Consider the following 16318-nt stretch of genomic DNA (forward strand, 5'->3'; position numbering starts at 1 on the left):
CTGCATCCTGGCCAAAAACAAGGTTTCCTGCAGAAAAACGTTGTGGTATTTCTCACCGTCAGGTAAAGAGAGGAGCCCCAGTATGCACTGTCGAGGGCACAGAGACACCGGGGAGCCCATGCGGTCCTGAAGAAATCGGACCACCTGCGCCCAGTATCCCTGGATGGTCGGGCAGGCCCACAATAGGTGATAAAAGGATGCATTCGGGGAACCAAAGCGGGGACAGTTGGGGTCGTAATCAGGTCTGTATTTAGCGATGCGGTGAGGTGTAAGATAGGATCTGTGCAGGATGTAGAAGTGAGTAAGGCGGTCCGTGAGTCTAGGTGACATAAGCCTGTGGTTCGCCAGGGCTTCATCCCAATCCGCATCCGACACCACACCCAGATCTCCCTCCCACCGAGAGCGCACCTGGTAGGCCGCGGTCAGGGCGGTAGGGGATAGAAGGTACGTATACAGCCGCGAGATTAGCTGCCGATGATAGTCACCCAGCACTAGGTCAACCACTGCTGGCGTCTCAACCCTCGGAATATGATCAGCAAACTGGGCTTGGAGCGCGTGTCGGAGTTGGAGATAGCGAAATAGCATGTGATTGGGTAGGGCGTAGGCATCCTTGAGGGCCTGGAAGGATTTGACCACCCCATTAGAAACCACCTGTGACAGATAGATAACACCCCTATGCACCCATAACCCGGGATCCGGGATAAGGGCCAGTTCTGGTAGCTCGGAATTGTTCCAGAGGGGTGTGTGGGAGTGGGGAGAGGGGGCCTGCCCCAGGCGCATAGTAAGCGGCCAGATTCTACAATGATGAAAGAGCAGGAGGTGTGCATCCTTAGAGAGGGGCGGGAGGCGGGAGTTACAGAACAACAGTTGGAAAGGGTGAAACAATGGACTTGCGGCCTGTGAACACACTAGGGTGGTATAGCGGACTCTATCTGTTTGATTGAAGTGAAAAAAAAATGGGAGAGTTGAGATGCTATATAATAGAGGAGGAGGAGGTCAGGCAGGGCGGCACCGCCCAGGGCTGACGGGCATTTTAGGACCCGCCACGGCAGCTTGTGTCCGGACGAGCCCCAAATGAATGTGTTAAGGATAGACTCCATGGCTTTAAATAAGCGGGGAGGGAGGTATAGCGGTGCCTGCCAGAATACATAGAGAAGCTTGGGAAGGATAATCATCTTAACTAAATTTATTCGGCCCATCACCCCAAGGGGGAGACTGGACCAGACTTGAGTTTTGGATTTTAGGACGTCAAATAGGGGTTCAACATTAAGGGTGAGATAGTCGGAAAGGGACCTAGAGATGTGTACGCCGAGATATTTAATGGAGTCAGTTCTAGCAAGTGGGAGCACCGCCTGCTCAGCGGTGGGGGGCCCCAGGTCCAGCGGGAGTATTTGGGACTTGGACCAGTTGATCTGGAGCCCGGAAAAGGCTCCAAAGGCCGTGATGAGTCGCAGGGCTGTCTGCAATGAGGGTCCAGCGTCAGCTAGATACAACAGCATATCATCTGCATATAGGCTGATCACCTCATGCAGACCGCCACAGCGAAGACCCTTAATGTCCGGGTGAGTCCTGAGAGCTATGGCCAGAGGCTCTACAGCCAAGGTGTATAGCAGTGGCGAAATAGGGCAACCCTGGCGGGTCACCCTGGAAAGGGCAAAGGAGGGGGAAGTCCTACCATTCACTTGAATACGCGCCGTGGGGGCGTAATATAGGAGCTGGATCCACTTAATAAAATTAGGGCCCATTCCGAATCTGCGGAGGCACTCCCAGAGGTAACGACACTCCACAGAGTCGAACGCCTTAGGGGCGTCCAGACTGACCACCACCCTGGCTCCAATATCATTGTGCTGGGCCTGGAGGTTCATGTGAAGCCACCGGAGGTTAAAGGCCGTATTCCTTTGGGGTATGAACCCAGTTTGGTCAGGGTGTATCAGGGAGTGGATCACTTTGTTTAGTCGTAGGGCGAGAATTTTGGCCAAAGTTTTTACGTCTAGTTGGAGTAGGGATATGGGTCGGTATGATTCGGGGAATTGTGGGTCTTTGCCAGGTTTGGGTACGAGAACTATGCGGGCTTCACCCATAGATCTAGGGAGGGTGCCGGTGTCAAATATGTGCGAGTATAGCTTGGCTAATTGAGGGATCATAATGTCGCCGAATTGTGTGTAGAACTCCAGGGGAAAACCGTCAGAGCCGGGGGTCTTGGACATGGGGAGTTGCGACAGGGCTTCCGTAATACAGTCAGTATTGATAGGAGCTTCAAGTTGGGCTTTTTGCAAAGGGGTGAGGGAGGGGAAAGGGACATCACCAAGAAAAGTTGCAAGTTTGTCCTGAGTGTAGCATGCAGCGGAGGAGTACAGGCCCGAATAAAAAGGACCCAAACTCCTCCGCCACCAAGTCGGTATCTACAATTTCCGCACCGGACACAGTTCTCAGGGACACCACCACTGGAGGCCGGTGGTCAAGATGGGCCATGTAGGCCAATAACTTGCCCGCACGTTCGCCATGTTCAAACAGGCGTTGTTTGGAAAAAATAAAAAATAAAAATAAAGATACCCTGCTTGGCCTTTTCATGATGAAGTTGGTCCGTGAGCCTAGCCTGCAGTTTCAACAAAGAGGCGTTAGTTACCGAAGGGTCAGCCTGAAAGGCCACCTCAAGAGCACGCAACCGCTCCTCCGCCTGCCCTAGCAGGCGCCTAGAGGAAGCTTTATGTCTAGATATGCGCATGGTGAGGATCATGCGGGCATGCACCTTGAAGGCCTCCCACATGGAGCCAAACGACGCAGAGCCTGCGTTTATGTGGAAAAAATGTTCCCACTCACGCTGGATAGAGTCCAAGTCTGCAAAGACAGTGAGCCAGAAAGGGTTGAGCTTCCAGGCTCGAGGTCCAGGGGGAGTTGGTAGCCGTAGCTTGATCCAGTAGGGGGAGTGGTCGGACAGTACCCTAGCCTCAAATCCTACATCAAGAAGGTGGGAAAGGAGAGGGGGCGAGAGGAGTATTAGGTCAATGCGGGACATGGCCAATCTAGACGGTGTGAAGCATGAAAAGTGTGTCAGTGCGGGGTGTCTGTCTCCACGTGTCTGTGAGGGCAAATTCCGCAATAAACCTCCCAAACCTCGTAATACCCGATGACGGGGGCGAGGAGGCAAGTGGGCTCAGCCGATCAAGTGAGGGACTCACAACCATGTTAAAATCCCCTGCCCAGACAGCCGGGACCAAGGGGTAGCAGGCCATAAATGCAACACCTTGCTGTAGTGCTGCAAAAGGCAAAGGGTGGGGGAATGTAGAATGCGAGGATGAGAAGTTCCAGGCCCCCGATAGTGACATACAGAAATAAGAAGCGTCCCTGGGGGTCCGACTGCAAATAATGCAGTCGGAATTGAACGGTCTTGGCAACCAAGACCGCGGACCCCCCGGGAGTTCGTGGTGTGCGGAGCCTGGTACAGCCAGCACACCCATGGTTTTTTGAGGCACAACTGTTTCTGTCCTGCCAGGTGGGTCTCCACCAAGTTCGAGACATCCGCCCTTTGGGACTTAACATGGGACAAAATCGCAGCCCTCTTAGCCCTGTCACCTAGACCCCTAACATTCCATGTCAGAAGCTTAAGAGACGCCATATCGTAGGCAGATAGCATGAAAACAGGCATACCCTCCCAATCCCATAAACACATACGCATTTAGAGAAGTCTGTCCCATCCAGTGCGTACCCTGCCCCAGCTGCCCGGATCCAGCGTCAACATGGCGCATAGCAGGGGGGAGCTCAGTCACCACAGACACCTGGCGACATGAGTAGGCACTGTCGGGAGGATAAAAGTACAATGTATAGCATATCAATAGACCAGTTGCAAACAATGATGAAAGGCAGCAAAACGCACATAACTGAAATAAACAAAAATACTGCAAGAACTCTGGACCGACTAGGCAGGTTCAACTCTCCAACCACCTCCGAAGGCAGAGGGGTAGAGGCCGGCTAGGGAAACTGGAGCTTAGGGATGCTGGGCAATCGTGGCATACACGCCAGCGTCCTGAAATCAGCCACAGCAAAAGGGGCGAACAAACTGAAGAGCATACAACAGTCTCTGGAGGGATCAACCAGTCCCACGTCAGACGTGCAGGCAGGAGCCGCTCGAGGCATGCATAAACGGCTTGTGGTATGCAGTGTCAGGCTGGGGCATGCTGCACCCGCACAGGGGTGCAAAGGTGTTGTAAAGCCATGAGGAGTACTGGGAGAGGAAGGGCGAGGACAACAGAAGGGGCATAGATAGCTCACTCACATGTCCAAGTGGCGACAATAAAACCTTCTTAAAGACAGAAGTTATCAGCCACTGGCCAGCTGTACATCTAGAACTGCTAGTGTATAGTACAAAATAGGATTTTTTGTACTCACTGTAAAATCCTTTTCTCTGTAATTCCCCGACTGACACAGCTCCTCTTAGCCATTGGGTTGTTACACCACCTTTAGGAGAAGAGTAGGCATTACAATTTATGAAAAAAAAAAAAAAAAAACACAGAACTCTTAGTTCCGCCCAAGGGGTGGTCCCATAGGCCCCCAGCCTGCCATGCAGCCATCAGTACGTCAACAAGCAGTATAACAAACAAAATTAGGAGGGGTGGGTGCTGTGTCAGTTGGTGAATTACAGAGAAAAAAGGGATTTTACGGCGATTACAAAAAAAAATTTTAAAATCCCATTTTCTTTTATTCACCAACTGCCACAGCTCCTCTTAGCCATTGGGACGTCCCCAAGCAGTGCCAAAACAAGGACTGGGGAAAAAAAAAAAACACCCCCCCACACAGGGTGCTCCTCAGAGAGACCCCCACTTTGACCGCACCAAACCTGCAGTACCATGCCTCTTTGGACCAGCCACCGAAACAAATAGCGAGTCTGACCTCCGGAAGGAAGCTGTGGCAGACAAATACACCCTTAGAGCCCGAACCACGCCCAGGGAATGAAGGGCCACCTCCTTAGGATGTGTCGGCTTAGGACACAGATGGTAACACAATGTTCTCATTGATGTGAAATGTCGAGACCACCTTCGGCAGAAAACAAGGCCACCAGTTCCGAAACCCTCCGGGCCTATGTGATGGCCACTAGAAAGACCACTTTCTGCGAAAGAGTCAGAGGGATCTCTGATATTTTCAAAAGGCGGTTTTTGCAGCGCCGACAACACCAGATTCAGATCCCACGGAGGTAACAAACGCACCAGAGGAAAAACATGCCGGACCCCTTGGACAAAAAAGGTACTCACTAGAGGTCGCAAAAACACACACACACACACACACACACACACACACACACACACACACACACACACACACACACACACACACACACGATATTTGGCCTTGAGCACCATTAAAGGACAATTTCTGGTCTACTCCTCGCTGAAGAAAAAGCAGGATCCTGGATATATAAAAAGGAGCACGGATGCCATTCTTTCTCCTCACACATGGAGATGCAAGCGTTCCAGGTACGATCATATATATCTTCAAGAAGATTTGTGCTCTCAACATAGTTGGGATCATCGAGTGACAGACCCCAGTTCCTTAACACCTGGCTCTCAATAGCCATGCCGTTAAAGCAGGATGGAGAATCGGACCTTGAGACAGAAGGTCTTCTCACAACAGCAGTTGCCAGGGGGCATCTGCCAACAGGCGCATTAGGTCTGTGAACCAAGGATGCCAAGGCCAATCTGGGGCAATCATTACTGGGCCTCCACTCTGCGAAGCAGACATGGTAACAGTTTCAGTGGAGGAAAGGCATAGATTAGCTGGTAATGATCACACAGAGCCACCAGCGTGTGACACGTCTGCCCACGGATCTCTTGCCCTGGACACGAACCTCGGCACCTTCCAATTGAGATGGGAGGCCAGAAGATCTACATATGGTGTGCCCCACCGCAGGCACAGTAGCCTGAACACCTCTGGATGCAACGCCCAATCTCCTGGGTCCAGCATCTGGCGACTTATGTGGTCCGCCTGCCAGTTCTCCACTCCCAGGATATAAATGGTCGACAGGGCCGGTACATGTCGCTCTGCCCACCAAAGTACGTGAGCGACCTCCTGTGCGGCAGTAGCGCTTCTTGTTACTCCTTGGTGATTGACATGCCACAGCCGTGGCGTTGTCTGACTGGATTCTGATCAGACGCACTAGCAGTCTCATCGACCACGTGGAGAGGCATAGCCGGATTGCTCTCAGTTCGAGCAGATTGATCGGCAACTTCGATTTCTCCGTCGACCAGAGGCCCTGAGTCGACTGAACGTCCATTACTCCACCTCAGCCGGATAGGCTGGCGTCCATTGTGATCGCCATCCATATCAGAGGTAAGAACGACTTCTAGGTCTGAAGTACCGGGGACCTCAGGCACCAGATCAGGGAATCCCTGACTAACTGGCTCACCTGAATCTGTCGATCCAGGGACAACAGAGATTTGTCCCACTTTGTCAAAATCTCCTTCTGCAGAACTCTGGTGTGGAACTGGGCACATGGTACTGCCTCGAAGGAGGCCACCATGAGTCCCAGGACTCGCATGCAGAAGCGCAGCTGGCCTCGGCACACTGACACAGACATCAGTAGCCCAGGTCATATGTGCGCCTCAGAGCATAAAAGCTCACGACCACCTCTGGAGCTGAGGCATGTTGTGGCCAGCATAGCTGCGATCTGCACACGTTCGCTGGCCAGGCTGTGGAGACTACAAGGATAAGGGAATCCAGCCTGTCACCCAGCCGGCTGTTGATGGCAGATGACAGGAGCTTTCATCTTGTGCACAAAGCCAAGCTTCTGCACAAAAACCACGGACCGATGGGCCCGTCAGGGTTCCTAGGTCCTTCTTCACTAGGCAAAATAGAACTGATGGCTGTATGGCAGGCTAGGGGGTTGTTACCCAAGGGACTGCAGAGTTCTGAGTTTTTCATAACGTGTAATGCCTAGTCTTCTCCTAAAGGTGGCGTAACAACCCAATGGCTAAGAGAGGAGTTGTGTCAGTCGGTGAATATAAGAGAAAGCGTAATATTTAACATTTCAAACTGCATGCAGCTCTTTAAGGCTATTTGACCGTCAGTGCACTGTATAGAAACCTATGGCTCTATAATCTTAGACTTCTATTTGTTCCATACACCAGCAGTTCTGTATGTGCCTTTAATTGTTTGAAGCACAAGGGAATGATCTGCATGGCTCTGCCCAGTGTCCTGAAATGTGAAAAAAAAAAAAAAAAAATCCTTATTTTTAGGAATATATGTGATGGAATCAGATGTGATTACTCTGTTTAAAGACACACGGATTAGAGCAAGACCCCCTTCACACTTAACTGCCCCCGGTTCCAGTGGTAAAGCCACGCTAGTTTTAGCAACACTATTCGGCTGCTATCGGGGGTGGTTTTAACTGCCCCCTATCAGCCCAAAAGGGGTTGAATCCGCCTGCAAAATGCAGCTGGAGCAGCGCTTTGGCGGCTGTATAGCGGCGCTGCCCTACTGTTTTCAATGGGCAGGAGCTGTGTATTCACCACTCCCACACCACTGCAAAGAAGTTGCTGGAAGGACTTTTTGTGACGCCCTGCCAGCACAGCGCCCCAGTGTGAAAGCAGTCTGGCTTGCACACTGGGTTTGCAGCTGAGGCTTTCAGGCGTCATTTTTAGCGCTGTAGCGCCTGAAAAACACCTCCAGTGTGAAAGGGATCTAAGGGATTTTTGATTGATTTAGACCCCCTTTCACACCAGGGCGTTTTGCAGGCGCTATAGCGTTAGAAATAGCGCCTGCAAAACGCCCTAAAGAAGCTGCACCATTGTTTGTAGTGTGAAAGCCCCGAGGGCTTTCACACTACAGCTGTGCGCTGGCAGGACGTCAGAAAAAAGTCCTGCCAGCAGCTTCTTTGGAGCGGCGAAGGAGCGCTCCTCCACCACTGCTGCCCATTGAAATCAATGGGGCAGCGCTGTAATGCCGCCGGCAAAACGCCGCTATTGCGGCGTATTGCCGGCGGTTTTAACCCTTTCGCGGCCGCTAGCGGGGGTAAAAGCGCCCCGCTAGCGGCCGAAATGCGCCGCAAATCCGGCGGTAAAACGCTGCTAAAAATAGCTGCGTTTTACCGCCGACGCAAGGTGCGGTGTGGTGTGGTGTGAAAGGGGTCTTAGGGATAAGAATGGCTGCCTGGCTTAGCTCAACTTCCAATTTAACCACTGGAAACAAACTTGCCCCAATTGTTTTGCCTCAGATACCAAGGCCCGTAGACTCAATGGGCTGCAACCCATGTGAATGAGGCCATGCAACAGTATAACAGGTTATTATTTTAAAAACAAGCAAAGACAACTGTAGCAAGCTGAACACATCTTGAGGTTTATAAATAAAGACACTTACCACTGACAGAAATGTGCTAACAATTTGCATAATGTGTTATATTTATAGTACAAGACTAATTAAATCCCCCCCACCCCAGGCAATCTGGATAAGGAATGTGAGCTATGCAGATACACAAGATTGGAGGATATAGGTTCTCTGTAATTGCTCTGGTAAACATTTTAAGATTTACCTGGTGGGTGGAGGAGACGGAGACATGTCTGTTTTAATCCCTGGATCTGCCGGCGATTCCACGGATAACAGCGCACTATAGGGGAGAGAATGTTTTAGGTTCACATTTAACAGCTTATATTACAAAAGGGTTTCTTTTTTCAACTTGTAAATGGTACTGCATTAAACTGCTAATAAACTCTGTACTACCACTTGTACCTAAAGGTAAGCCTAGAATAAGGCTTACTCCTGCAGATACTGTGAATATCTTAAACTTGCGGTGATATTCAGAGTGCATGCCGGCGATGACATCATTGGCGCATGCGATCTGAAGCTCCGGCTTACAGTGTTGGACCTTCAGAGCCTGTGCCGGAAATGACAGCTGCTGCGCATGGGAGTGATGGAATCGTGGCTCTGGCCAATCACATAGTCGGAGCTTGCAAACCCAGAAGACGGGGGAACATGTCAACCCTCTCAGCGGTGACTTTACAGCACTGGAGGGCTTTGTTCCAAGGTGAGGATTTCATAATATGCTAGTATGCAATTGCTTTCCAGGTTTTTCTTTTTTTGAACACTGGCAGTTTACAGCTGCTTTAACATAATGGGAGGAGGACTTTATGCAAAACACACACCCCATGTGGCTTAAGCCAACCATAGACTGATAAAATCCTGCTGAACCGGCCAAGATTCAAACTATGTATGGGCAGGCTTAATGTACCTAAAGTTGAGCGATCAATTTGGGTATTACCAGCCTGCCAGACAGCCGCAAGCAATCACTGCTCTCCCAGCTAGGATGGCTTCCCTGTCCGGAGAACATAATAGCCCCCCAGAAGGGATTCCCCCCCCCCCCCCCCCCATCAACACTGTGTTGATACGGGAATTGAGAGCCATGACTCTCAATTCTCCCCCCCCCCATCAAAACCATGGTTGCAGGAAAGAAATTTGCTCTATGGCCAACTTTAACACCTAGTGTTAGACCATCAGAAGACCAAGCTGAGAAAGTATAGAAGACTAGATCTTCCCTATAACAAGGATGACGCACAAGTGAGCAGTGCAGTTTTACCTGCTGAAGCTGCCAAAAATTCTGCTTATATTTTAAGACTTCAACACCTGACCGATACATTATTATGCAAAATATTCCAAGATTGCACCACTCGTAGGAGGGAAGAAGAGTGAGGGGACAGCAAGCTATTTTTGTCTGTCAGTTCAGAAATGTTTGATGTTCAGTGGGGAACGGCAAATATTTTTATGCCATTTTTAGTTCGGTGAGCTGCTAAAAAGTTATACTTTTAACACTAAACATGCAACATATGCTGCCGGGGGGGGAGAAATCAAATGTTTCAGAAATTACAGTACATTTTTTTATTTTTTTTTTATTTTTTTATAAAAGTATATAAAAAACGTTTTGCCTTTCATTTCCATTTTAAACAAAATGTATTGTTTTACAAGGCTATTGTTTACGATAACGTTAAAGTGATATTAAAGCGTTTTTCCTAAAAAATGATTATACTTTTATACTATACTGCTCTGTGCAAGGGTATTGCACACAGTGGGCCCGAACCTTATCTTATGAGGTCCCTCCACCAGCGATCTTGGCTGCTCCTCTTCTGCAGGTACCAGCATAGCAAGAGACTTCCTATGAGGTGCACATGCAGGTGCGCTCCCAAGCTGGGCTGTGCGCATCTATAGACACACAGCGCAGCTTGGTCTGGTCACACTCCCTCCTCACTATATTTGACTGATAGTAGCAGGAACCAATGTCTCCCATTGGTCTCAGTGTAGCCATTATACCCATACATCCCACTAAAAGATTGTATCTGGCCCCTGGCAAGGGTCAATGGAGTATCCTTAATATTCACTGACCAAGGATAAAGGTCAGCAGAGGCAGCCTATAGCTCCCGCTTCAAATGTAAGTGGGGACCCTAATTTAGGATGTAAGGGAAACTAATGAGGATTTTATTTTTTTTGGCCCACAAATATATGCGATGTGGTCCTCTTACTAGAAAGTTTGGAGACCCTTGCCCTATACAGCACATAATTAGAGCGCAACAATGGATTTCCCTTTGCATCCAAATCAACCTTATTAACCCCTTGCCGCTGAGCGTACGCAGATGTGCGTACTCGGCTTCGGGGGGGGGGGGGGTATACCGGGATGATGCCCGCACCTGCAGGCATCTGATGTGGCTAAAAACCACTCGGCTGTTATGCCGCCCCCGACCCTCCCGTTCAATCGGGAGCACCGATGCACAATCCGCCGCTTCCAGCGGCTAGGGAGGGACTTACGGTTTGCTCGGCTGCCAATGGCGCCGGATTTAAAAATATATACACTATTCAGAATCGCCGAAAAACGTCAATCTGAATACTTTGAAGTGTAAAGGAGGGATTGGAGGCCTTTTAGACCCCCCCAATCCCTCCATAAAGAGTACCTGCCACCATCTATTACTGTTACAAGGGATGTTTACATTCCTTGTGACAGCAATAAAAATTATTATATATATATATATATATATATATATATATATATATATATATATATATATATATATATATATATATATATATATATAAAAATAATTTTAAAGCACCCCCCCCCCCCCCCCCCTCGAGCAGCAAAGAAAAAGCATACGGAAGTCACACCCGCATATGTAAACGGTGTTCAAATCACACATGTGAGAGCAATAATTCTAGCACTAGACCTACTCTGCAACTCTAACCTGGTAACCGGAACAAACATTTAAAGTGTCACCTATTGAGATTTTTAGGTACCGTAGTTTGTCGTCATTCCACGAGTGCGTGCAATTATAAAGTGTGACATGTTTGGTATCCATTTACACGGCGTAACATTATCTTTCACATTATGCAAAAAAATTGGGCTAATTTTACGGTTTTGTTTTTTTAAAAATCATGAAAGTGTCCCTTTTCCCAAAAAGTGGCATTTAAAACACCGCTGCGCAAATACCGTGTGACATAAAATATTGCAACAATCGCCGTTTTATTCTCTAGAGTCTCTGCTAAAACTTGTAGACACCAAATGTCAAAAATAGGCTTCGTCATGAAAGGGTTAAACAAGCTGGTGACCTGACATCTGTAATAAAAATATATTAGTGACACAGGTTATGACATCTGTAAGTTTCACATGATCACACACAAATTCCAAACAAACATCAATACACCAGCCCAGAGAGGAGACTTCTCACCTGTTATCCTCACAGATTCCAAACATATCACCACTCTTTAGTAGAGAGAGAGCCACTTCTGCTGCTTTGTGCTTGGCTGCCTTCTTGCTGGGTCCTTGACCTAGAAGAATGAAGGAGAAAACATAAGGAACCATCCGCTCAAGTGCCCTGCATTCTGGATTTGATTGCTGGGCAGAGCTGACATGCCACATCTCCAGGACTTGTCTGGAAACATTCCCTTAGACACGGACCACAACAGCAGCAACCTAATTGAGCTCCCAAAAAGCATGTAATGCAACTTCATCATGCGTTTAGTACAAAACCGTTCAAAGTATTAAAAAGCAAAATCCAGGTGTAATGGCGGTCAGATTCTTTATTGGCAAAGAGAAAAAAAATAAAAGCGCCACTCCAAGAGAGACTTCAGGCGCACTGAATAGTATTCGACTCCTCACACGGGTGCAAGCCCTGGCTCGCCTGCCATAGAAGACTGAATGAAGGAAGAAAGTGGCTGCACACCGACGCGATTGAAGTCTTCCTTCATTCAGGACCTTTATTGGCTATACTCCGACAACCTTCCTATTATAGACTTCCTGTTTAAAACACTCTTATTAGGTTTATGAACAGACAGTCCTGTCTTGAAAGTAAAAACATAAAATTGAAATACATACATTCCAAAGGTTTCCATAACAGCATCACTAACCTAGGGGGCTGGCAATCAATTGATCGCGGTCTACCCGTTGACAAGACCCAACAGGTCACTGAACCAGCGACCCCTGCCTTTTTAGGTGCCAGCCCCCCCCCCCCCAGAGGACAGATGGCAGGAGCAAGATCTTGCCAAATTAAAAAAACTCTAACCGACGGGTCATTGTTTGCAGGCACTGCATACATTACCTTATTTACAATCTTATTTTCTAAACATTCCAAGCAGTCCTTTACATGTGCTGCAGCCTTTGCCTCCACTATGAAAAGTGATTTGTGATTGGTTTAACCCACATTCTGCACTGTAACACCCACGGGGGGGGGGGGGGGGGGGAGGGGGGGGTAACTAAATGCGTGACTCAACCTCCCCCAACCACTAGTGTAGATGAGCAATTAGGCCACTTACAATCTGCCACAGCAGCATATTTAGCAGCACTGTACAGAAGGAAAAGAAAAAAAATTTATCTCTACTTTAGGGCTGTTGCTGATTAAAATTTTCATGGTTGATTAAGCGTTTTTTTTTCAAGCGACTAATTTTGATTAAAATTGTAACGCACACACATATCTAACTACTTATAGGTGATCTCCTTGCATTGCAACTCTGCATTAGTCAGTGGTAAATGTGGTATACACTATATACAATCACCCAACACTAGTTTCCACAATCCATGACTTCACAGAAATAAGTTTTAAATTCAGACTGTAGCACTGACGCAAGTCATTTTCTTCCCCACAGTAGCGCGACAATCCCTCCACCTTCGGTGTAACTAATCTCCGGCAGTTGTCGGCATGGTCCTGTTCATAAGTATTGTAAAAAGCTTGCCGAAGGGGGGGGGGCACATGCGTGGCGGCTTAATGGACGGTCGCATGTCCTGAAAGCTCCGCTCCACTCCAGCTTAACCAGCCCACCATAACGCCATACAGAGGAATCAAACGGCACGGACGCGCTCTCTCCTGCAGCGGACCCCGGCCACCCGCCCACTACCTCAGGATCACGGTGAGACGCAACTCACTCCGGTTCTCACGGCTGAGGCCTGCGCCATGGCAGCCGCTCCTCCCTCACAAGGCCTGCAACCAAATCAAGCCGAATCCATCGCAGATCCATCCCCACAGCCCGGGACAGCTTCAGCCTGCAGTGAGTAATCCTCAGATGCCCCTTTTATCCCCCACTTCTACAGAGTCTCTGCTGGGGAGATTTCATGGGGGCTTCCCCTTTACTCCTAGGGAGGACTACATTAACTCTCCAGCCCATCAAGGACCTATATCGGGATGTCTCTCCTCCGCTCCCATGGACTTTGCCTACCTAATGGAGACCTTCTCCAAAATGCTTTCTAGAGGCCTAGCCCAAAATGCCTCCCACATCACCATCATACAGGCTGACTTGCAGCATCTGGGGGCCAGGATTGAGGCCATCGAAGCTAAAGCTGATCAGACTGTAGCTATGACAATGCAGAATACTGACAGAATTTCAGAGCTGCAGGAACAATTGGACATTGCATACACCAAGCTGGATGACCTTGAGAATAGGAATCAAAAAAAGGTATAACTTTAGGCTTAGAGGCCTCCCTGAATCCTTTAAGGACACTGATAAAGTGGTGCGTGCTGTCATCTCCTCCTTAATTCCTGGTCTCCCTGACCACCGCCTGGAACTAGACCACGCACACAGAGCTCTCCAACCTCCTCGCCAGGATGGTCTTCCCAGGGACATCGTGGTCAAACCCCACTTTATCAAGGTCAAGGAGGAGGTCATGTACAGAGCCCGGGAGATTGAAAACCTCTCCTTCCAGGGCCACCCAATCAACGTTTTCTCTGACCTCTCCCCATACACGATTCAACTGAGGAGATCTTTGAAACCTCTCCTGCAAGTCCTCATTCAACATTCAATCCCCTACAGATGGGCCTTTCCGTTTCGCCTGAACTCCACGTATTCCAACAAACCGTATAGAGTTTCAAATTTCAATGATGGTGAACGCCTTCTACTACAACTAGGCCTCATCTCTCACTCCCCAGGTCCCTCCCTAGACCCCAAGGCATCCGTTTCCACAAAGAGACCTCCTCCAGCAAGCCCCATCAAACCTCTGTGGCAAAGCAAGCGAATAGACCCAAAGATGGTAGCCCACCTTAAAGTGGAAATAAACCCATGGATTTAAACAGTGTTAAAAAAAAAAAAAAAAAAAAAAATCATGCCGGAAATGCTAACTGCACATTGGCTGTGCTCTCAGCCAAACTATCAAACCATCCAATGGCTGGTGTCATAACGAATCACATGTGCAGCACCATAGCAGTTGAAGATTAAACAGAGGCAAAGATGGCAGCTTCCTTGGCTGAAAACGATAGGGGAGTTTACTTCCACTTTAAGAGGAACTCATATCTACTTATTTTCTCTCCCATACCCTACTTCTAGTGGGGCTTTTGTTAAGATTGGTCCCTGACCCAGGACTTCCATGTCATTCCTTGGCTTTCCTAACTCTAGAGATATACTACTAGTGCCCCCAAGGAATCCCAGTGTTTTCTTTCTACCCTGCGAAACACCCACTGCGGAGAACCCTTTCTACACCACCCGAGATATAGTTGAGGACAGAAGAAGCCCTCGGTTTCTGCGGAACTTAGTTCACAGTGTTTAAGGGACGGTTCTGGTCTTGTCTTCAGTTTTTTTCCCCCTTTTTTTAATCTGAGTTCATCTGACCTCTGTTATAATCACCTTTCTCCTCTGGCTAATTTTGGATATAAAAAGCATTTTGTCCTCTTAATTTACATTTTTTTTGATTTTGGCGTTTGTTTTTGCACCTACTGTGCCTTGGGTGGGGTCGGGCTGGAGTAGTTTGCACTGCTCCTTCACCTGTCTCAGAGTGGCGATTTCCCAAATTCCCTCTCTGGTTGGGGTTCGTTCCTTGGTTTCAAATTCTCAGGGAAAACCTGCTGGGGAACGGAGGCAGCCTCCTTCCCCTGCAAGGATTGTTTGTTTCTACATTGGCCGCTCCTGGTTCTCATCAGCTACCTCAAGCTGTTTTTATTTTTTTACCTGGTTCAGTCTTCTCATCCTAGCCTTCTAACCCCTTCTCTGGGTCAACCAGGGGACAGCTCCTACACCTTCTGACAAGCCCTCTTCAACAGTCAACTACTGCACTAGTCCGGGTGTGCTCTCGAGAGGCGCAGGCAAAATATCCCCCATTGATGCGTTTTTCCTCTCCCCTGGCTCATGATGTCTGACACCAATCCTCTCCCTGACCTCTGTGTGGCTACACACAATGTGCAGGGATTAAATTCCCCGGTTAAAAAGGAGGAAAAAAACTCTTTAAAATTTTACCAATCACAAAAAAAAAAAAAAAAAAAAAAAAAAGAAGATGTTTTATTACTGCAAGAAACCCATTTCCCACCCTTACAACCCCTCCTTTCTCCATGGCCACTTCCTCCAGTTCTTCCTCTCCAAAGCCAAAAACAAAACGAAGGGGGTAGCCATTTGTCTCTCCAAGACCCTGAGATTCTCACCGTCGGATATTGTTAGGGATGAGGAGGGCAGGTGCCTCTTGGTGAAAGGCTCTTTAGAGGGAACAATGTATTCATTTGTTTCTTACTACACCCTTAAAGGCCAAGTGGCATTCTTTCACTCCATGATGTCCACTCTGGGCCCTTTGAGTGCAAGGTTATAATGGGTGGAGACACTAATCTCCCTTTTGATCAATCCCTTGATAAGGCGGGGAAGGGTATCCCCCGTAACAGGAAACCCCCTAGACAAAGTACTAAAATTGCTTCTACTCTTTAGTCGCTGGGCCTGGTGGACATCTGGAGGGAAATGAACCCAAAAACTAGAGATTATACCCACTTCCCGGTTCCACACCAAGTTTATTCTAGAATAGACCACATCTTCATTCAATCTAACTCTATTCCCCTGGCCTCAAGGTCAGAGATTAGGGATACAGCAACATCAGATCACGCCATGGGCCTTC

At 48.5% G+C, this 16318-nt stretch overlaps 1 protein-coding gene across 2 annotated transcripts in view; it reads right to left on the reverse strand.

Annotated features, from left to right (window-relative positions):
• The window catches only part of TARBP2 (TARBP2 subunit of RISC loading complex), a 53426-nt gene that overhangs the window by 17946 nt on the left and 19162 nt on the right, over positions 1-16318 (reverse strand). For both annotated transcript variants that reach the window (XM_077483828.1, XM_077483827.1), the window contains exons 3-4: positions 11694-11793; positions 8519-8593 (exon numbers count right to left, since the gene is read on the reverse strand). In XM_077483828.1, the coding sequence (XP_077339954.1) occupies positions 8519-8593; positions 11694-11793 (175 nt within the window). The remainder of the gene's footprint in view (positions 1-8518; positions 8594-11693; positions 11794-16318) is intronic.

This window comes from Lithobates pipiens, unplaced genomic scaffold, assembly GCF_037356315.1.
Source record: "Lithobates pipiens isolate NorthernLeopardFrog02 unplaced genomic scaffold, aLitPip1_a1.2 Scaffold_16, whole genome shotgun sequence".
Lineage (NCBI taxonomy): Eukaryota > Metazoa > Chordata > Amphibia > Anura > Ranidae > Lithobates > Lithobates pipiens.